This window comes from Notolabrus celidotus, chromosome 13 (genome assembly GCF_009762535.1).
Source record: "Notolabrus celidotus isolate fNotCel1 chromosome 13, fNotCel1.pri, whole genome shotgun sequence".
Lineage (NCBI taxonomy): Eukaryota > Metazoa > Chordata > Actinopteri > Labriformes > Labridae > Notolabrus > Notolabrus celidotus.
In genome coordinates this window covers 17,797,735-17,819,312 of record NC_048284.1, presented here as the reverse complement: position 1 = coordinate 17,819,312, position 21,578 = coordinate 17,797,735, and the positions used below count along the sequence as shown (strand labels likewise).

At 38.1% G+C, this 21,578-nt stretch overlaps 2 protein-coding genes across 6 annotated transcripts; one reads left to right on the top strand and one right to left on the bottom strand.

Annotated features, from left to right (window-relative positions):
- Positions 1 to 68: 68 nt before the first annotated feature.
- Positions 69 to 9,048, bottom strand: rnf8 (ring finger protein 8, E3 ubiquitin protein ligase). 4 transcript variants are annotated; one of them, XM_034699291.1, is made up of 9 exons: positions 8,792 to 9,048; positions 8,448 to 8,576; positions 5,923 to 6,371; positions 5,305 to 5,512; positions 4,119 to 4,181; positions 3,865 to 3,954; positions 3,671 to 3,778; positions 3,300 to 3,511; positions 69 to 496 (listed from the first exon to the last, which is right to left on the bottom strand). In XM_034699291.1, exons 1-9 carry the CDS (start codon positions 8,912 to 8,914, stop codon positions 460 to 462), a joined length of 1,419 nt encoding a protein of 472 aa, XP_034555182.1. In that variant the 5' UTR covers positions 8,915 to 9,048; the 3' UTR covers positions 69 to 459. The 4 variants fall into 4 exon arrangements, with proteins under 4 accessions (XP_034555182.1, XP_034555181.1, XP_034555180.1 ...); XM_034699290.1 differs by having other exon boundaries at positions 69 to 493; positions 3,307 to 3,511; XM_034699289.1 differs by having other exon boundaries at positions 3,307 to 3,511; positions 8,792 to 9,047.
- A 1,666-nt stretch (positions 9,049 to 10,714) lies between these two features.
- On the top strand, positions 10,715 to 20,469 carry aida (axin interactor, dorsalization associated). 2 transcript variants are annotated; one of them, XM_034700189.1, is made up of 11 exons: positions 10,715 to 10,756; positions 11,754 to 11,820; positions 11,918 to 11,971; positions 13,361 to 13,415; positions 13,500 to 13,563; positions 13,814 to 13,917; positions 14,099 to 14,107; positions 15,375 to 15,497; positions 15,587 to 15,709; positions 18,446 to 18,563; positions 18,642 to 20,469. In XM_034700189.1, exons 1-11 carry the CDS (start codon positions 10,737 to 10,739, stop codon positions 18,739 to 18,741), a joined length of 837 nt encoding a protein of 278 aa, XP_034556080.1. In that variant the 5' UTR covers positions 10,715 to 10,736; the 3' UTR covers positions 18,742 to 20,469. The 2 variants fall into 2 exon arrangements, with proteins under 2 accessions (XP_034556080.1, XP_034556079.1); XM_034700188.1 differs by having other exon boundaries at positions 10,726 to 11,023.
- The last annotated feature ends 1,109 nt before the right edge of the window (positions 20,470 to 21,578 follow it).

Here is a 21,578-nt window from a genome sequence, read left to right as displayed (position 1 = left end):
TAAAATGAACACTCAAGGTATCGTTCATGATCTAGAAAAGGGTGTTATTAACAGGCGTTAATGCCATCGAGTGTGCATAGGAAGAAACTTTATTCCCTTCATTGAAAATAATGACATGTAGACAACTTATATTTGTACAAAAGAAAAAAGACAAACCTCAGTTGAATCTAGCCACTAGACTCCTGATGAGTCCAAACTTTGCGTACCTCCTTAAAAGTCCCACGGATAACTAAGGGAAATGCAAACAACTACTCCTGAAAGTCTGATTCACATTACCGCCCGAAGGCCCAAAAGAGCTAATCCTCATACATGTCCACGCTGTCATCCGAGTAGTCGCTGTAGGCCGAACTGGAGTCCAAAGGGAAGCTGTCCACGGATACCACCGAGCTGAGGCTGCTATCTATGGACACCATGCTGCTCTCGCTGTCACTGCTACTGCTGCTGCTGCTGCTGTCGTCGTCATGGATCACCTCGATCACCTGAGCCGAGGCAGCTGCTGGAAACACGAGAAAAAATGGTTGAAGGGCGCTTCTTTACACACATTTAAAAGAGCAGCAGAAAAAAAGATGTTTTCTAAAAAGTAAAAAATAAAAACATGATTGGAGAAAGAGGGATCCCTACTAGATTTATCCTTTGCAAGCTTCTTCCATTTGGCAAATAAAGGAGTTTAATCTCATTAAGGAGAGAGGATGTTCTTTTCTGTTCAGACAGTGAAGCCCTTAAGGCACATTTTTGATTTGTAATAAAGGGATTTATGTCAATAAAACTGATTTCACTTGACTTGGTTAAGCTTTGTTATTCTTGCTCTGCTGTGCATCTTTTTGTTACAGATACAGAAAAATCTACAGACTGACCCCCTAAAGTAAAGCGGGCATCTTTCATGATTTTACACACTAACCCACACAGCTTTGTCAATTTTGCACCATTAAAAAAAACCCCATCCAATTTCCTGCCTTCCTTTAAGAGTCAAATCAACACAGAGCCAGAGCCAAGGGCCTACACACACACCATGAAAAACTACACAATGCTTTCCACTTCTGATTAAAAATCATCTTGAAACATTGACAACATTTTATCTGAGAGGAGCTGACAGAGATATTAAGACTTTTAAGCATAAATTAAAAACATATTTATTCAGTCTGGCTTTTATGTAGGGTTTAACAATTTTATTACTTACCTTTTACTGTAATATTGATTTAAATGTTGCTTTATTATTTTATTAATTTTAACTGTTATCTTATTCTATTTTTTGTTTATGTTTTCATTCATTTATTTATTTTATTTATCTACTCAGTTTTATTTTCAACTCTTATCCTTACCCTTTTTAAATCTATTTATTTTAACCATTTGTATTCTTAATTTTGATGCTTTATTTTAATAACACATATTTTATTGTTGGTGTGCATTATTCTCTATTTTATTTTAATTTGTATTATGATTATGATTATTATTATTATTATCTTCCCCTAGTATGTCTTGCCATTATTTTATTTCTGCTCCTTTCTTGTTTTTCAATCGCTGTAAAGCACTTTTGGTTGCATTTGATTTGTATGGAAGGTGCTACATAAATAAAGCTTGATTGATTGATTGAACTCGAAACATTTTCTCCAGAAGTGTCTGAACCTCACACATCTGAGAATCAAGTTCTGCAATCAAAAATCAGGAAGAGGGTCACGTTTTTAGTTCTTCAGCTCAAAAAGTGCAGAGAAAATAACTCATGTTAGTGACACATTTTCAAAATGTAGTATCATGGACTCAGGGATGCAGCTAGAGATTTGGGGTATTGACTGTTCTGCCCCATACAGGCCCCTGCATGGACCTGTAGAGACCTGCATCTGGCTTGTTTGTTTATTATATTTTCTTAATCTTGTGCTTATTTTTTGGATTGTATTTACAATTTCATTTTTTTTTTCATTTATCAGACGCTTTTGTCCAAAGCTATTTAATGCTTTGTGCAGATTGGCACCCCTTCAGGGTGAGAAATGACCCCTCGGTTCTGAGTCGGTGTCATGCTTGCTCTGTCAGGGCTCTAATCTGCCAGAACTTACTACAGTTGTGTAATAACAACAGTTAATATCCTGTATTCTTCAACATGCAGCGCATCAATTTTGCAAGCACAATTTAATCACTGTTATACCAAGTCATCATAGAAAATCTTGTTTTTGATGCATCATTCTAAATTTTTGCACTTACAGTTAAGCCCAAATTATTCATACCCCATGCCAAATTTTGACTTAAAGTTACTTTTATACAACCAGTCAATTTTTTCTTGATTGGAAATGACACAGGCGTCTCCCAGAAGGTTATAAAACGATGTACAAGAGGAATTATTGTGGAAATAAATATTTCTCAGCTTTTATTCACATTTGAACAAAAAGTGGCATGTCCAAAATTATGAGCTCCTTTGTCTTAGGAGTCCACAAACCAACTGCAGAGAGCTGCTGGTTTTCACCTGTTGTGTTCATTAAAAGCTCATTTCCAATCAAGAAAAACCTTGCTGGTTGAATGAAAGTAACTTTAAGTCAAAATTTGCCAGGGGTATGAATAATTTCGGGCTTAACTGTAAATCAACTTTTCAGCATTTGTAAAATATCACACAACAGAGAGGGGAGAGACACGGATTCAGCTTCACTGTGCTGCCACCTAGTGTTTGAAATGTGTACTGCTTCCCACTAACAACCTGTTCATCTATTAATCACAGAAATGCTGAAGCAGTGAGTGTGACGACTCTTTTAACACATTTTGAAGACATGTTTCTTTCTCCCGCCTGAATGCCTCTGAGCAGCTGCATCAGAGCAGCTAAGGGTCAAGCTCTCCAAGCTTCAAGTGTCATTGATTCCCAGTCATTTCATCTGATGAATGTAGCATTGCACATCATTGCTGGTAAGTATGCTGCTGTCAGACGGATATAAATGCTGTCCGGGTCATCCATGTGAGATCTTGCGGCCGAGTGTGACCTGGCTGAATAAGCTGCATCGCTGTCACATACTGTAGTTTGAATGCAGTATGTAAAGTAGGGAAACTCCAGGGAACATGAGGCAACTCTAAAACTCCTGCAAGTATGAATTACCGCCACATGATCTGTGTCTCAAAATACACAACAAACCACCAATAAAAAAAATACTACATTACTGATCTTCACATATGCTCCTGTTTTCTCACGTTTCTTTTACATGTTCCTGTTTTCTGCCTTTTTTTCACACGTCCGTCATGAAGCTTTCAAAAATAATTTTAAAAAAAGAAGTAAAAAAAATGACCTTTTCAGCTTAAGGATTCTGATGACACTGTCGATGACGCACCTCTCACCTTTCCTCTCAGAGACGAGGGTCTGCCGTCTGTTCTTCATGTCCAGGCTCAGGTTTTCCACCATGCTGTCGATGCAGTTGTCCAGGGCCAGACAGCGGGTCTGGGACTGGATGGCCTGTCTGCAGATTGGACACTCGTCTTTCTTTTTGCGCCACTGCTTGATGCAGAAGCAGCAGAAACTGTGTGCGCAGTTCAGGATGACTGCCTGCAAAGTTAGATACGATTAAAAAAACGTTAGACTCATTGCAGTAAGAGTTCTTGTTTGGTGTCTACGTGCAGCACCTCAAAGAGAAAACACAGGTTTCAGACAGCTGCATGGTTCTCTTTAAGTGACTGCACGTATGAGGCTGACTCATACCCCTACCTCGATGAAGAGCTCAGAGCAGATGATACACTGAAGCTCATTCTCCAGAACCTCAGTCACTTGTGTAACAACTTCCTCCTTCTGGGCCCTTGCCTTTTCTTTTTCCTCCTGCAAATTAAATCACAAATGAGAAAACCTTTTCTCATGCTATGCTAAGATACAAGAAACTTCAATGTAGAAATGTAGTTTTTTACCTTTGTCACTTCCAGTTCTTTGTTTTTGGCCAAAAGAATTTCCTCAAAGCCTTGCCGAGAATGGGAAAGTTCATCTATTACCTTCTTTTGCTGAGGATGTTGAAAACAGTGTGACAAATACAATGTTGAGTTAATTTCAAGCACAAGAAGTGCACTCCAAAACACTAAATTTGAACAGGTTTCTTCATATTTGTCAAAGAATTCTTTGTCTAGTTGCAGAAGAGTAAATAAAGCTGTAGGTTTATTCTACACACCTCTTGTAATGCCTCTGCCAACTGCTTTTTCATGAGCTCCTCTTGTTGCTGTGTTTTCTGTGCCTGGAAACATAAAGAAAATGAACCATCATAATGAGTACTTCAAATGTGTTAAACTGTTTTTTGTGTGATCAAATTTATATTTTATTTATGTTTGTATGCAAACAATATATTGATCAGCGCAAGCTGAAACATCATGCTTGTGCAATAAGTTAACCTCAAACAAATAAGGGGAGAAGAGCAAAAACAAACCATTGTCAATATAATAAAACAATATTAATAAATGACAGTAATAAGAAAATTAAGCCCCAAACCTCATCCCACCCCCCATCCCCATTCCAGGCCACCATATATCAACATAATCAATGTAGAAGGGATTTGAGTTTCGTAGACATCTGTGCCAAGTCTCTATATTTGCTTATTTCGCCCCATGAACTCTGACTGTTGAGAGTTCAAGGTACACAATATCTAAGTATGTTAGAAACCATACTCGAAAGGAAAGCACATGTGGGGGTTTCAAGCGCATTGCAATTAGCTTTTTTGCTGATGTGAGACCAGCTAGCGTCACCTTTTTTTTATTAATGTTTAAGCCTGTATTAGCGAGATCATTTAAAACAAGTGTAGCAGGTGAAAGCTGTAACTTGATATCAAACATCTTAGATAGATTGGAGGCAACCATCCCCCAAAAACTGGCCACCGGAGGGCATTCCCAAAACATGTGTGTAAAAGTACCGGAGGCGTTCTAAGAGCACAAAGTGCAGGTAGGGTGGAAATCACTTTTATTGAGCAAAGCTTCAATATGATAAATCTGCAGGCTCACGCCACAAACAGAACAGACAACGTATGTTACACATGGTTATAAGAACAAACAGTGTTGTGGTATTTGTGACCATCCCTCAGATTCAAGTCCAACTTGAGTATTGATTTTCAAGGGCTGTAATAATTGATTTGGTTTAGAGCAGATGGTCTGTGTGTTCACCTGTTTGCACTTTCATGTTTGCACTTTTGAAGATTTTACAGTAGATGCACGTAAGATGTCATTCAGAATCTAATGTTAAGAAACTAAATGTGTTTTCTGCAAATCCAAAAGGTTGCACACAGTCAGTTAATAGTTTGGTTGAACAGCTGCCTTCTTTTATTATTAAGAACTCGGACTCATTCCTCTAAATCCTGATTCCTCCCTTACCTCTAGTTGTCTCCTAGTCTCACTGAAGGACTTCTCTAGAGTCTCCATTCGGTGCATCTTGGCTCGGAGCGTCTCCAGCTGACCCTGCAGCCCCTTCACCTGCTCCTCTCGGAGCGGGTCAGTCTGCTGAGGCTCCCCACCCAGAGAGGCGACCTGCCTCTCTGTGTCGTCCACCTGCTCCCTCAGCATCAGGATGTTCTGGCTGTACCTGCAGAAAGAGAGAAATGAAAACAATCATTATATTTGATAGTTTCCAGTATTTTTTCAATTTACTTTATATGGACATTTCTTATGGAGTGCAATACAGATACATTATATTCTGTTTTCATCTAGGATTTGATAACAAACTATAAACTTTTGGAAAATAACCTATAGCTCAATTAGCTGATAACAGCAGAACAAGGCTGCAGGATCTTTTTGGATCCTTATCTTCCTCAAGTCTAAAAGAAGCAATACACACATGACTCAAAATGTAAATACTTGTTAATTGAAGCCAATGATACTTTGAATCTTTAATCTGGGTGGACAGAAAAGTCTGTAGGGGATCTGAAAAAACATTAAACCTGCAACAAGTGTCCATGTACAAAAGTTAAATGAAAGGCACAAACTGGGGCTTACATTTGTAGGTTGTCCTGGTCACAGGTGGAGCTGGAGCCATCTAAGGACCTGTCTACTTCCTGAACTTGTCTGCTGGTTCCTGTTTCTGCTGGCTGCGTGTGACTGAGCCTCTGCTGAGGCTTCACTGACGACAGAGGACAAGGCTTGGCAAAGGACTTGTCTGAAGATGAGCACCGGTACAACTTAGGCTTTGAGGTAGATGGCTCAACTTCCTCCCCTGTCAGCTTCCTTTTGGACTTCTTGGGAACGTGAGCTGCTCTAACACCCTCTCTTTGTCCCTTTGCCAGGTAGAGTCTAATGTCTTTGAGGGGCCGCTGGACCAGGATGTAGTCAAACTCCACTTTGTTTCCAATTACAGGAACACCAAGTTGTATGGAGTCTCCCAGCCTCAGCTGGTGGGTTTCTTCTGTAGGGATGCGGTTTCCATTCACCCACACACCGTTCAGACTCTGGGGGAAAAAAGCAACAGTCTTTTTCAGGTGCTGTGGAATACAATAATCAAGATGATCAAGATACAGTTTGATAGAGATTAATAATAATAATAACAATAATAATAATAATAATAATAATAATAATAATAATACATTTTATTTATAAAAGCGCTTTAAAAGTTTCTCTTAGACACTTGACAAAAAATATATATATATACAATAGATAAGCAAAAAAAAACAAAAACAGAAACAAACAAAAACAAACAAAGAAATCAATCAATTATAGGTTGAAAGCCTTTCTACATAGGTGGGTTTTGAGCCTGGATATGAATTTGGTGAGTGAGGGAGAGAGTCTGAGGTGTTGGGGGAGAGAGTTCCAGAGGGTGGGGGCAGCGACAGAAAAGGCCCTGTCCCCCCAGGTTTGGTGCATGGGTTTGGTGAGAGGGGTGAGGAGGTTGGCATTGGTGGTTCGTAGGTTGCGGGTGGGATTGTATGGTTGCAGAAGGTCGATGAGGTAGGAGGGAGCTAGGTTATGGAGGACCTTGTAGGTGATGAGGGGGATCTGTATTCTGGAGGCGATGGGAAGCCAATGGAGGTTCTGGAGGACTGGGGTGATGTGGTCTCTGGAGCGGGTATGGGTGAGGAGGCGTGCAGCTGAGTTTTGTATGTATTGTAATTTGTTGGGGAGGGTGTTGGGTATACCGTAGAGCAGGGGTCCCCAAACTGTGGGTCGGGAACCCCTGGGGAGTCGCGAGACACAAATGGGGGGTCGTGAGATGTCTTTCAGAATGATTTTTGAAAGTGATCTAAAAATATGTATAATTATTATTATTATATATTTTTGTTTATTTGCCTTGTTTTCTTATGTTTATATTCATTTTTGTTTGTACTGTTAATTATTATTATTTCTTTATTATTATAAAAAAAAAATGTTATGAAGTTTTTTTTCTCTTTGTTGGTTTTGTATTACTTATATATAATTTTTAACTCTTGGTGAACAAAGAAATACTGAAATAAATGCAAGTTGAATGACAAAAGTTATCTAAAAATAGTGCATTTTACCCATTATAGTAAAAAAAGATTGACACAAATAGTAGCTAAATTTGAAATAAAACCTTGAAAATAGAAAATGTAATGAGTTTTCGGCCCTTATTTTTGCCAGATGACTCCTAAGTTTAGGGTTAGTGAACAGTTAATTATCAAAAGCATCAGTAGCAGTAGGTTCATTCATAAAGGCACAGGAAACACAGACACATGCTCATATACAGTTGTATGAAAAAGTTTGGGCACCCCTGACAATTTCCATTATTTTCATTTATAAATCATTGGGTGTTTTTATCAGCAACTTCATTTTGATCTATCAAATAACTGATGGACACAATAATATTTCAGTGGTGAAATTATGTTTTTTGGATAACGGTAAATGTGCAATATGCATCAAAGCAAGCAAGAAAAATCACATCAATATTTAGTAGAGCCTCCTTTTGCAAAAATAACAGCCACTAGATGCTTCCTATGGCCTGTAATGAGTGTCTGGATTCTGGTTGAAGTTATTTTGGACAATTCTTTGTTACAAAACATCTCCAGTTTAGTTAGGCTTAATGGTTTCCGAGCATGGACAGCCCGTGACATCTGATTTAATTTCATACAATTTAGTATTGCTAAACTTAAAGTTTTTGTCTGGAAAACACCCCAGTACTTAGCTTTTATTAGAAAATGAATGACATGCCACTTTGATCATTTTCTGTGAAGACAGAGTAAATTATTATGCAGCCTCAGAGGGGTGCCCAAACTTTTTCATACGACTGTAGGTAGGCTAATTTTCTGCAGACCAGCTGAATGAAGCCACATTTAATCACTTTGAGGGACAATGGGGGTCGCGAGTTTTTGACACCTATATTTTGGGGATTGTGGGCTGAAAAGTTTGGGAACCCCTGGTTTAGAGGATGTTATTGCAACAGTTGAATCTTGAGGTGATGAAGGTGTGGATGAGTGTTTCAGTGTTTATGCATGTTAATGCAGAAAATAATCAAAACAGACATCATTAGACTTTAAAGTGATATTCATCATTTTGACCATGACAAAGCTGGTCACCTTCTTGTCTGTCACCGTCCACTGTCCATCATCCCTCTGTCTGAAGGTACAGTGTAGCCTGGAGATCATTAGAGGACAGCTAGGAGACACCAGTTGGTAGGTAACATCCACGCCACGTCCTATGGTGATCTGAGGAGTCAAAAATAAACACGACAAACACACGGTTAGCTCCAAAGCAACTGTGGACATGAATACTAACAGATAACACCATGTTTAGGATATAAAGATCAAGTCTACAGTCGTACGGTGCAACTATGTGAACAATCTGACTTCATCTCGAACTCTGTAAAGTTCAGGGCTTTAATGAGAAACTTAGCTAGTTGGTTAGCATTAGCAAACTGCACCTCAGTGTTTTCGAACAGACGAAGCCAGTCTGCGTGTCTCCCGACTCTCATCAAACAGAACACGTCTGAGTCTGAACATTCATCCTCCTCAGCTGCAGGAGCATCTATCGTCACGGTTTCCATTTTAGCTCATTCTCGTAGAGGCTAACACAACCAGAAACACATCTCTGTGTGTCTTACTGCTCCATCCACAGCCTGCGAGGCTGCTACAAACAGAGAGTGAAGGTGGAGAGTGACAGCCAGGGCCAAACCGGAAATACAAGGGTGGTTTTCAAAATAAAAGCGACACCGGACGCAAGAATAAAAAATATATACAGTGAGAACACCAATACATATTTACTTAGAATTACTGAAAATAAACATAATTGTATATTTAAAGTATTTATATGAATGATATATGCTGTAAGACAAGATTGCAGTACCTGATATGCAGGGGCGTGCAGTGGCAGTTCTGGGGAGGGGCCAACAGGGGCCAGTGCCCCTGTAAAACTGAACCTGGACCCCCCTGTGGCCCCCCCTCCCCACCAACATAATATTATACAATGAAAAAAGCTTTGGTATCGCACCGATGTATATATAGTATATAGGGATGCACTGATGTTTTGCTAGTTTGTTCTCAGCCGGTCCTCGCCCTTCTCAGTCTCTTTTGTCAGGGTTGAATGTGTCCCTCTGACAACACCCTTGCCCCTTTAATTTGGTATGAGTTCAAGGCTGACAGTAGATTTCTTTATTGGTGCCCTCAAATGTTACTTTGAAAAAACATCTTTTGTAAGTCCTTACATGAAGAAATGTATTTATTGGGATAAACCCCTTGAGATGTGCAATCTTGTTTTAGAGGGGGGTAAGCTGTTTTTTTTCTTAAGTCAAATGGAATGGACTGGTTAGACAACTCAAATGTGCTGTACAAGAAGGGACAAAGCAGACTCTTTCTGCTCAGGAGACTCAGGTCTTTTGGTGTGGAGGGGGCTCTTCTGAAGTCCTTCTTTGACTCTGTGGTGGCATCAGCCATCTTCTTTAGAGTAGTCTGCTGGGGAAGTAGCATCTCTGCTGCTGACAGGAAGAAGCTGAACAGACTGGTGAAGAAGGCCAGCTCTGTCCTGGGCTGCCCACTGGACCCTGTGGAGGTGGTGGCTGACAGGAGGATAATAGCAAAGCTATCTTCTCTGATGGACAACACGTCACACCCCCTCCAGGAGACCATAACAACACTAACTAGCTTGTTCAGTGACAGACTTCACCACTGCAGGAAGAAAAGACCTGCGGTATCTCTCTGTGAGACACCGCAGGTCTTTTCTTCCTGCAGTGGTCAGACTCTATAACCAATAATATATATATATATATATATATATATATATATATATATATGTTGTAAGATATGCTTATTTTTACCTCTTTAATTTGAACTTTTTAATAATTGTTACTTTATAGGCTCTTGTTTTATTTATTTTGCACTGTCTACTCTGTTACTGTGACACTTGAATTTCCCCGTTGTGGGACGAGTAAAGGACTATCTTATCTTATCTTATCTTATCTTAATATAACAACTGTTTAATACGTTCATGAAAGTAGGTTGTGAAGACAGAAAGGGTAAATGTTATTTATTTGTAAATGCAGTGGCCACCCCTGCTTATGTGAGAACCTCAGTTGGGCCACCCCGGTCAAAAAGTTCTGGATAGCCCCTGTATATAGGACGAAGAGAAGAGATACAACATATAACATTGTACAGCAATATAGCATACAATAAATAAAATATAGGAAAACAAAAAGAAAACATTTCTCATTAATATTTCTTATTGTATAAACAGATAATTTCAACATATTATGTGCTTAAAGGCTTATTTCACCACTTGAGTACTTCAAAAAGACATCCGGTCGCCGCTCAGTCGTGCGACTCCGCACCTCAAATCGCACGCACCCCCGAGCTCCAGGCGGGACTTCCTCTGTGATGCGGATGCGATATTCATGGTGAGCAGGCAGAAAGGGCTTGGTCGGGGTGTCACTGGTGTATGTGAGAGGCTCTCTGGACAGCAGAAAACCGGGTTGACGACGCTGCTGAAGCCCCGTGGATGAATCTCCTTCTCGGCTATGCTGCCCTGAAAGCACCGCGTGCACCCGCCCTGCCAACATGTCTGATGTCAACAAGACTATTCAGAAATGGCACGCCAGTTTTAGGAAAGGCACGGACTTTGACTCGTGGGGACAATTAGTGGAGGCTATAGATGAGTACCAAATGTAAGTTGCGTTCAACATGTGTACCCTGCTGCTGCCTCTCTCTCTGTCTCCACACAGCTGCTTTATCCTGAGAATAGCGCGCGGCGTGTTTTTATTCCTTTCATTTTTAACCCATCTCTAGTGAAAGTCTGCAGGGCGCCTGAAGCATTCAGAGGCTGCACGAGGGTTTTCATGAGAAGTTCTAGCCTCCTGAACTGTCAGTCAGCTCCCACAGCAGTAAACAAACCCTACCCATCCATGACGTGATGTGGCAGTGGTTGCAGAGAGGGAGCACAGTCGCTGCTGTGTGTGTGCATGTTGCATCTCGCCTTCGTCCACAGACACCCTGAGTTCAGGGAGAGTCATTTTAATGTATCAGTGGAAATCAGCCGGAAATACGCGCAGTTTGTTTCATTATGTGTCATGCAGTGCAGAAATGGGCCAATATTCCTGGGAGTATTGAGAAATAGCCAGCCACACCCTCTCATTGTTATGGGTGGGTTTTCGTCTGTGCAGTGAGGAATGTTTCTTGCTCTCACAAAAAAACAGAGACTTCACCATTTTTAAAAAATCTCATCTGCTATGTCTACTAATGATGTTTTTTAATTGCAGTTATAATGCAAAATGTATACATGGAAACTATTTTTTTATCCACAAGGGGGCGCATTTGTTAAGCCCCCCATGTATTACAAGTTTTACTGCAGAGCTGTAACGCACTTGTGTCGTTGTTGTTTTTGTTGTTGTTGTGAAGTCTGGCGAGGCAGCTTCAAAAAGAGGTCCAGTCACCAAATTCATCAGACTTCACAGAGGAGCAGAAGGTAATCATTACATCTCTGTTTAACCTCTGGACTTAATAGTTCCATGTTCTGCATTATTAACCAACAAGTGTTTTTTTTCTCCTTTCTTTTTTCATAGAAAACGTTAGTAAAGATTGCAACATGCCTGGAGTTGAGGAGTGCCAGTCTACAGGTTTGTGTCATTATTTTCAAATCTGCATGACATGAATTCACAAACATTCAATATATAGGGTTGTAGCAAATAGCCAATATATACACAATAAAAAGGTCTCAGTTTTTTATTAATCTCAGTGTAATTTGACAGAAATGAATGAGAACACGGCAGAACAAATGACCATAAATAGATATTTTTTTATTATTACTTTATTGCATGTAAAACAATTTCAACTTTCCAGATCATCGTACTTTCAAGTACATTAAATTTTTTTCCTTATTGTTACATACATTAAATGAAAAATGACATAACAATAAATTAACCCAAATAAACAAGAACAAAACAAACAAAAAATAAATAAAATAAATACATAATACAAATTAAATAAAGTAAAAATAAAAAAGGGGTTGGGGTTGGGAGGTTGGTCTAGTGCTTTTATGGAATTGTATATTCTGCCAAGTCTGATTTTAGGGTAGATTTTTTTTTTTTTTTAAATAAATAATAGATGTATTATTTTATTTACTTAAAGCATCAATCAAATACATCAGTGGTTATATACTGTATTAATGCCCATGTATGGTATATAAAGCTTGCATTGATTTTGACTGTGAAGTTTGAAGGTTAAATTGAAACAGTAAGGAGGCACTTTTCAAACAAGGGTCAAATTTGAAGTACTGACATCATGAATCCGAAACATCTGCAGACAGAAATGTTTGACCTACCACCTTAATATTAATACATCAGATACTTGAAAACATGTTCTCTTCTGATTTAAGTGCAAAGGTGATAAGCCTTTATCAGCTGCATTAATCTGTCATAATGGTTAAAAAGTGTATCTGAAATGCTTTGTATTTTGTAACAGTTTCTCTAAGTGCCCCTTAACTTGAATTTATTTTTCTCAGTACTATTCATTATTTAAAAACATTCAATTTTCACTCTTTTGGAAAAAAAAGTCCTCCCTTTTTTAAAAGATTTTTTGTACATTTCTTCTTTTTCTTTTTAAAAGATTTTTTTGAACATTTCTTTTTTTAATAGATTTCTTGTACATTTCTACTTTTTTAAAATATATCTTGTACATTTATTCTTCTTTCAAGATTTTCTGTACATTTCTTTTTTTTTATTTTTTTAAATTTTTTGCTTATTAGCAGTTTTCTTAACACAGTCTAGTATTCTATTCTGATGAAAGAAAAGTAAACCCTCTACCTCTGTTGAAGTCCTTATCATTATTTTGCTGTAAACAGAACACCTTTAGTCTGAAATACACCATAATAACTCTCAAAATACTCTGTGGAACACAAACTCTTTCTGCCATAATCTAATGCACTCAGCATGAGATCAAGTGTCACCATAAATTCACTTTATAAATATGTAAAATATTAAATATATCATGTTTCCAACTTTCTGTAGTGCACACAGTCAACCGAGGAGTTCAAGCTAGAAGAACTGAAGAAACTGGAAACCAGTAGGTGTAATTACTGAGAGTGGAGTGTAGTCCTGTTGTCATGACCCGATATTGTAATTTAAACCTGTCTGTTTTTGTCACCAGTAATTCAGAATATTCTGACCTACAACAAAGAATTCCCTTATGATGTCCAGCCAGTGCCCTTAAGGTAAATGTTCTTCTTAAAGCATCCTGTGTTACACTTTTGAAGTCTAGTTCTCGTACTAGCTGACTAATGTGGAATTTGTCGTAGATACAAATGCAACCAAGTACAACACAGTAAAGTAAAGCAGTGAAGAACACATAGCTACACAAACCTGGGTACACAACATTGTTAACCCAAGTAAAAGTAGCTGAAAAGGGAGGCACATTTCTGCTCTGCACAAGAAGTGATCAAAGTACCGCTCCCTCTCTGTCAGGAAAATCCTCGCTCCAGGTGAAGAGGAGAACCTGGAGCTGGAGGAGGAGGAGGATGCTGCAGCAGGAGCAGGTTCTACAGAAGCCTTCCCCCCGCGAGCCCCTGGTAATGTTCACAGTTAAAATCTAACGCACCCAAAATCAATGTTTAGGGCTGTTTGATCTGTTGTCTCCTGTTGTCACTCTTGTCTGTTGTTTTGGAGATTCGTTTGACTGTGTGTCATTTTCGTTCTCTCTGTCGGTGCCGTGCATGGCTTCCTCGCGTACACTGCCTGCTTCATTTGCAGCTTCGCAAGGTACGGCTTTATCATCCAAACAGCATCTCAATGTGTTCTCTGCTTCATGACAGATGTATTTTGGTTTTATCACAGCCTTTCAGTGAAATTAAAAGTGTGTTGCTGAATTGACAGAAAAGGGAGCTTAGTTTAGAATCAGAAACTTCTTTTTCTCTTTACCAAATTAAGGTCCTGTTCAGCAAGCTGTGGACAAAATATAGTATTTAGAAGCTAAATTTATCTCCAGATCATTTGGTGGAGACCAAAACAGAGAGTACATTGGACTTGACTCATCAAACGGACAGATCAATGCTAATGTCAACACAGGTTAGCTTATTTAGTAAACAGGCAATAGTTGGCTAACAAGTTTGACATTCAAACTTTAATGTATGAAATGAATGCAGCTTGAATATATGGATACAAAATCTGTTCATTTTGATACTTTAAAGACTAATGAAAACACCTTTGTCAGAATGGATTGCTAGTAAGAGAGAAATTAACCTTTGAGTCCTGTAGGACCCTAACTCTCAAATTTTCATTGATTCTTATTTTCAATATTCAAATGGTTATCAAGCCTGTAGTGCTGCTTTAACCCTCCTGTTATGTTCGTTTCTCAGGAACAGCAATAATGTTCCTTGGTCAATTTGACCCGGGGCATATTTAATTATCCAAAAGTGTCAGAAGAACCCAAAAGAATCCCAATTATTTTTTTTTTAATCTCATTATTAACTCCATTACTAACCATTTAAATCAAGATTTGGTGCAATAGTGTTCTTTAATCCTCACAGATCATAGTTCAATGAGGATAACTCACTTTTTTAATGAAAATTCATGTTAAAACTTTTTTTAATGTACATTGGAAAGACCTAAATAAAAATACGATAGTTTTACATGACATAGATTTTGTTTTATTTTATTTTGAATTTGAATTTCTTTTTTTTTATGAAGTGATGTTGATGAATTAAAACGAGACACCTCTTCTGTCACATGCTGCCCAGATTTTGATGCTGTTTTTAGCTGGTTTGGAAGGCATATATTGCCTTAAATGTGAAATGAACCATTTTTATTTTATGTGTTGATTTCACCTAATAAGCCAAGCAAAGACGTTTCATACTGAAAAAATACTTTTCACATTTTTTTTTAGATTTTTGAACTTTAAAAAGAGTCAATTATTTGACCCACAACACAATAGGAGGGTTAAATGTTGTCTGCTGTTGCTGAATGTTTGCTCCTAGATGATGTCACTACCTACTGATATGGTAACGGTCAAACCCTCTGTCCTCTACAGGTACTTTGTTGCCAAGGCTACCCTCAGAGCCTGGGATGTCACTACTTACACTCAAGATAGAAAAGATTGGGTTAAAGGATGCTGGGCAGTGCATTGATCCTTACATGACCATCAGTGTCAAAGGTAACTGACCAGTGTCATTGTACTCATCTCTATAATGTGTTTTCAGATGTGTGAACAGATGAATGAAATGTCTGTGTCACCATCTGTAGATGTGAATGGAGTAGATTTAAACCCGGTGCAGGACACCCCTGTGGCGTCCAGGAAGGAAGATACCTACATCCACTTCTCTGTGGAAGTGGAGATTCAGAGACATGTGGAGAAATTACCAAAAGGTAACACCTGAAAGTTTAAGTTTCCTACTATAGCGTCCTTCTTTCTCAGAGTGCAGATGTATCAACAGTAACCCTTTTATGTTGGGATTCTGCAAAAGCACTGTAATGAAACTCCACTGCCACTAAGCCTTTTTTCTTATACGTTGACTCCGCAACACAATAATATTGTTGTCTCAGCGTGTGCTTTTACAGTACAAGTTTTACAGATTCCTCTGTTCTTCAGACTATGACAGTGGTATAAGTTTTTATGCTGGTCATGTATACATTATATTCCATGTGGATATATCTAAGATGGCTTTATTCAGGAGTGGCATTGTTTCCATTAAAATATGTGATATGGAGATAGTTTTTTTTAGTTTCCCTTTTAAAACTGGAGTGTTTGAAGGTTGTTGATACTGAAACACAGTTTGCAAAACATGATCAGCTCAGTGTTTTATACCTAAACCAACCAGGTACAATTTTGCATCACCATGGGTACAGTTTTCTGCACCATTCCACAGTCGTGGTTACAGAGAAAAGACGACATCACATCACTCCTGTCCTCGTTTCGCTCCACTGGCTTCCTGTGTGTTTTAGAATAGATTTTTAAGATTTTACTGACCACTCTTAAAGCTCGCCTTGGTCTCGCCCCGGGATACATTGCAGAAATGCTAATAAATTATGAGCCATCTCGCGGCCTTAGATCCTCAGGTGGGGCATTTTTGGTCATTCCAAAGTCGGGGCTGAAATCCAAAGGGGATCGTGCTTTCTCTGTCAGAGCTCCTCGACTTTGGAACGACCTCCCTGAGGAGATAAGGCTTGCAGAGTCAGTGACATCTTTTAAATCTCTTCTTAAAACCCATTTTTACAGACTAGCTTTTATGTGACTTTATCTTTCTAACTGCTTTTACTTCTATTTTATTATTAATTTTGATTTTTATCCAACTAATTAATTGTTTTAAATTGTATTTGATTATTTATTGTTTTAATTGGGGGGACAGAGCTTTCTCTGTCGCCACCCCCACCCTCTGGAACGCCTTACCACTTAACATTCAAAAATACCCAAACCAGTCCACCTTCAAATCACTCACAAAATCCCACCTATTTAAACTGCTTTTAAACTGTGATTGCTTTTAAATGTATTTTATTCATGTTTTTTATTATTCTGTTGTTTTATATGTTTTATCCTTTGTGCAGCGTCTTTGAGTTTTTAGAAAAGTGCTCTATAAATAAAGTGTATTATTATTATTATTATTATTATTATTATTATTATTTATATTATTATTATTATTACTGTTGTTGTTGTTGTTTTTTATTTATTATTTCAATGTTCCAAATTTATCCTGAACACTTTTTCTAATTTTCCCGATGTGATGTCATCCTCTTATTCTGAAAACCTCTTTTATTGTCCTTTGAATGCTTCTATTTACATATCCATTTTTATTTATTTATTTATTAATCCTTGAAAAACCTCTTAAAAACAATTTACTGGTTTACTGTCCCACCACTTCATTCTGTTTAATTGACGTGTATTCCTTTTAACCCCTTGCGTTGCATTTTGTTTTGCATCGTTAAAGTTCCTCCTCCTTGTCGTTCGAATTCTTTGCTATGTTATTTGAACCATGCTTTGTTTGTCAAAGCACTTTGTAAACATTTGTTTACAGGTACTATATAGATAAAGTTATTATGATTATTATTATATTACCCAGCTATATACATAATGAAAGAACTGGATATCAGCAAGTTTTTGTGGCATAACCAAGTCCTGATTAAAAGATCTACTTTATATATATATATATATCCTCTGTATGCCTACACTTCCTACTATTCGTTAAATACTATTGTTCAAAATGTAATGCACATCAGTTAGGAGGGGTGCTACTTCATACATATAAGAAGATATGTCTGTGAAGGTTCTCAGTCATCCAGGTCATGGTAGTCCAAAGCTTGATCTGTAAGGCAACTGGACTGGTAGATTCTTAGGGATGATCCTTTGCTGTCTGCATCTCAGGTTTAATTGAATGTGGTTCCTGTGGTCTGCTTATTTCTTGGCAGTCTTTTCGTGCTCTCGCACCCACTGGAGGGTATCTTTCCCAAAATGCGAAGCTATATGTCTGTGAAGGTTCTCAGTCATCCAGGTCATGGTAATCCAAAGCTTGATCCATATGGCAACTGGACTGGAAGAGTAAAAGTGGTTAGAAAGATAAAGTCACATAAAAGCAAGTCTGTAAAAATGGGTTTTAAGAAGAGATTTAAAAGATGTCACTGACTCTGTGAGCATTATCTCCTCAGGATGGTCGTTCCAAAGTCGAGAAGCTCTGACGGAGAAAGCACGATCCCCTTTGGATTTGAGCCTCGACTTTGGAACGACCAAAAATGCCCCACCTGAGGATCTAAGGCCGTGAGATTCTACCATTCCAGTTGCCTTACGGATCAAGCTTTGGAGTATAAGAAGATATGTTTCTGGGACTGTTTTTCAAAGATTTGTCTGTCGAGGAAAACAAAAGGGTTTGAGGCTGAAGTAAGCCTCAAACTAAGGAAGCTGAAAAGTTGTGAGAGATGGGCAAACACATTTTTGTGGGATTTGTTGAGGGTAAGAAAATATACAATAGGGTCTATCTTATCCTTTAAAGCTGCCGGGATCTTGACATGCCAGTGTGCAGAATGTTTTTCTAAAATCGAAAACAGACCGTAGCTTTAAACAGATGGTACCACTGATAGTTTTAACCCTTCTCTTCATGTTATACATTCCTCCAGGAGCAGCTATCTTCTTTGAATTCAAGCACTACAAACCTAAAAAGAGGTTCACCAGCACAAAGTGTTTCGCCTTCATGGAGATGGACGAGATCAAACCAGGTCCCATTGTAATTGAACTGTGAGTCGACTCAAATGTCCTTTTTGGTTCAAGATATTTTCTATGATTTTACACGTCGATAACATTTTTGAATTTTAGGTACAAGAAGCCCACAGACTTCAAGAGGAAGAAACTGCAGCTCTTAACAAAGAAACAACTCTATCTTCATCTTCATCAGACGTTACACAAGGACAGCTAAGTCCCAGCACGCCTTGAGTTTTACACCATCTCTGCTTATCTTTGTCTTACATCCACATGGTGCAAAATGTGGTGACCACCTCATCACATCCAGCAATACTAAATCAACCTCATGCTCTTTTTTTCTGAGTGTATGAAGAAAGCAAAGGGAACTGAGCTAAACATTTCCCACCGCTCAGTTTTGATTTTTTTGTTTCTTTCATTTTGTCATATCTGTTGCAGGAAAGCCTTCTCCCAAAAACTCAGAACCCCTTCAAACAAGCTGGTTTTGACTACCTGGAGATGGAGGGCTTTCATTCCTAAAACAGGGTTGTGTTAAAACAGTCATTCCGCCTCATCCTCAGTCTTCCTGAGCTCACTGATTTTTGAGGAATGGGACGAAACGTGAGTTATCACTGGTGCTTAATCTGAGTCTGTATTCAGTTTTGCTCGCCACTGTTGGTGCTTTTGGACTTTGACTTTCTAGTTAAATCTCTGAAGTAAAACATTGAAGGAAACTATAGTTGCCAAAATACATGGACTTAATGGGGAAGTCATGGCAGGGTTGGCAAAGAAATACCCTGAATAAAGCAGCACTGAGTGATCTATAAAACCACTGAGTAAACAAACCCTGGCAGGATTCACTGATGGAGTTTGGATTTGCCATACTTTAAGAGTTATTGTGTTTTACTTTATTCAAATAGATCAATAACAACAAACTGGTTTATGTACGACGGCGTATTAGGGCCACTTAAAGAAATTGAAAAAAATAATAATAATCAAGAAAGAAAACTCAAATTTTTAAATTTTTTTCTCAAAAATGTACTAATTCTAATTTATTCTTGTTGGATAAACACAAACACCTCCATCCAGTGTGCTGCTTTCTTCTGAACAGCCCCAATATATGGCAATGTCTTTTCAAAGTCCTGATGCTTATAATAATGTGATGATTCTGGGCTAGAATTAGTAGTATCTCCTTACTGCTGAGTCCAAGTAGGCAGTACAATTTGATGAGGCTGTCAAGTGGATCCATGATGCAGTGGAATGGACAAAAGGCAACTTGAGTTTGATTTCTCACTGATTTCGTCTTTAAAAACTCCACATTTTTAAATATTTGCTCAGAAAACCACAACTTTATAATCTCAGATATATTGAGTTTTTTCTGAAACATTTATGACTTTAAAAACTTGAAAATTTCAAGTTTGATTTCTCAGATTTGTGACTTTATAAATTCGAGTTTTTCACGAAAATGTAATAATTCCCCCCAAAAAATTCTTTCAAAGTGGCCCTAATATGCCTTCGTATAATTAAACTGTCATGTAAATTACAATGTAAAAGTAGTAGATTGTTTTCACAAATGGTTAATTCAGCTTTTTACTAAACTTTAAATTAACATTTTTTAACAAAACCAGTTTGAAAATCTCTTAAATTCAACATTCCACTAATCCATCTACTACCGTCTCTCCCCTAGACGGTGAAACACCTTCAATTCCCCTCCAATATTTAGTTTAATTTGTGCTTTCTTTCATATAACGCTAACATGAACTAATTTTTTGACCACTGAGGCAGCAGATAAGAGCTTTAACCACCTATCACCACCTTTAACAGGATTTTGGTGGACTTGTTTACACATCCAGTGGACATGAAGTGACATAAGGTGCATTTCGACCAAGAGTTTTTTAGTCTTTTAGCCCCCAGAACTACTTTCCCCGGAACTAAAAGGTTCCTGTGCCTCCATTGTTGGCTGCGTTTTAACCGCGGGCTGAAGTCCCGGGTAGATTGTGCAAATCAGGCCAGTGACGTATGGAGAAAAAAAATTATATTAAATAATATTTTGAAATCTTAATAAAAAACTAAACTAGTATGCATTCCCAGGAACTCCCTCTGTGTTTCAGCAACTGTGTAAACTCCACAAACACTGTTCCGTTCAACCGAAAGTCCCAGGACCTTTGAAAGTACTACCCCCTAAGCAGGGGCTTTTCAAGGGGGAGATTATCTACCCCTGAACTAAATTTAGACCCTGGTTCCTCCAGTCGAAACGCACGTATTTCAGGGGTTAAGTCCCTATTTCCGGGGTAAAGTTCCTGCGGTGGAAAAACACCTATAAGTGATACATCAGTCACTTTTCTCTTGGCTGTTTCATTTGTCTCTACCAACTTTTGATGATGTCATCTTATGTGGTTGCTGCATGGGTAACATACAGATGGTCAACTAAACATTAATCCTAACCTTATATAATAATTAAATGACACATTAAAGAAGTCCAAATGTCCTGTTGGCACACTCAGACTCTATGAAGTTTCTTTTTTTTTTTCTAAGTCACAGTATTTAATTCCACAGTGGTATTTTTAATGTTAAATGGTGCAAAACAATGTTAATACATTTAGTTAATTATTTAAAGTTACGTTAGCTTTCTTTGAATACCTTAAAATGTTAAAGCCAGATTGACACTCTTTGTGAATATTAGTTCAGGTCAGAACTAATAAACAATGAGTATTTTTTTAAATGTCCAATAATTCTGATGGACCTCATATCAGAATGATGCTTCATTAAATATCGGTTTCATCGTGTCAGAGTTCTGTTCCAGCTTTCTGTAGATGGATAAATTGGATGCAGAATGGTGTGCATGATGTGGATGTGTATCCTGTTTTTCAAGAGTGAGGATTTTATGTAGATTTTTTTCCTGAACAAGCAGAAAAGCTTTGGTCCAGTTGGATTATTAAGATGTTTTTTTCTCCTCGTGTTACTTAGCAGATGAGGTTTTTTTTATGAGTAACGTAGTATTTTACCAGCTCATCATTATTGGGTTCTGAAAGACAGGAATTGTACACTTGTTCTGACTTTTTATGAATCATCTTA

Excerpts from the sequence above, each read along its gene's own strand:
- rnf8 (XM_034699289.1), bottom strand. The coding sequence starts at position 8,914 with ATGGAAACCGTGACGATAGATGCTCCTGCAGCTGAGGAGGATGAATGT. Across the intron at positions 5,513-5,922 it reads GACCAGGACAACCTACAAAT|GTACAGCCAGAACATCCTGA; the intron begins GTAAGCCCCAGT and ends CTCTTTCTGCAG. Across the intron at positions 497-3,306 it reads CCTCGTCTCTGAGAGGAAAG|CAGCTGCCTCGGCTCAGGTG; the intron begins GTGAGAGGTGCG and ends TCGTGTTTCCAG.
- aida (XM_034700188.1), top strand. The coding sequence starts at position 10,917 with ATGTCTGATGTCAACAAGACTATTCAGAAATGGCACGCCAGTTTTAGG. Across the intron at positions 11,821-11,917 it reads ACTTCACAGAGGAGCAGAAG|AAAACGTTAGTAAAGATTGC; the intron begins GTAATCATTACA and ends CTTTTTTCATAG. Across the intron at positions 15,498-15,586 it reads CATGACCATCAGTGTCAAAG|ATGTGAATGGAGTAGATTTA; the intron begins GTAACTGACCAG and ends CACCATCTGTAG.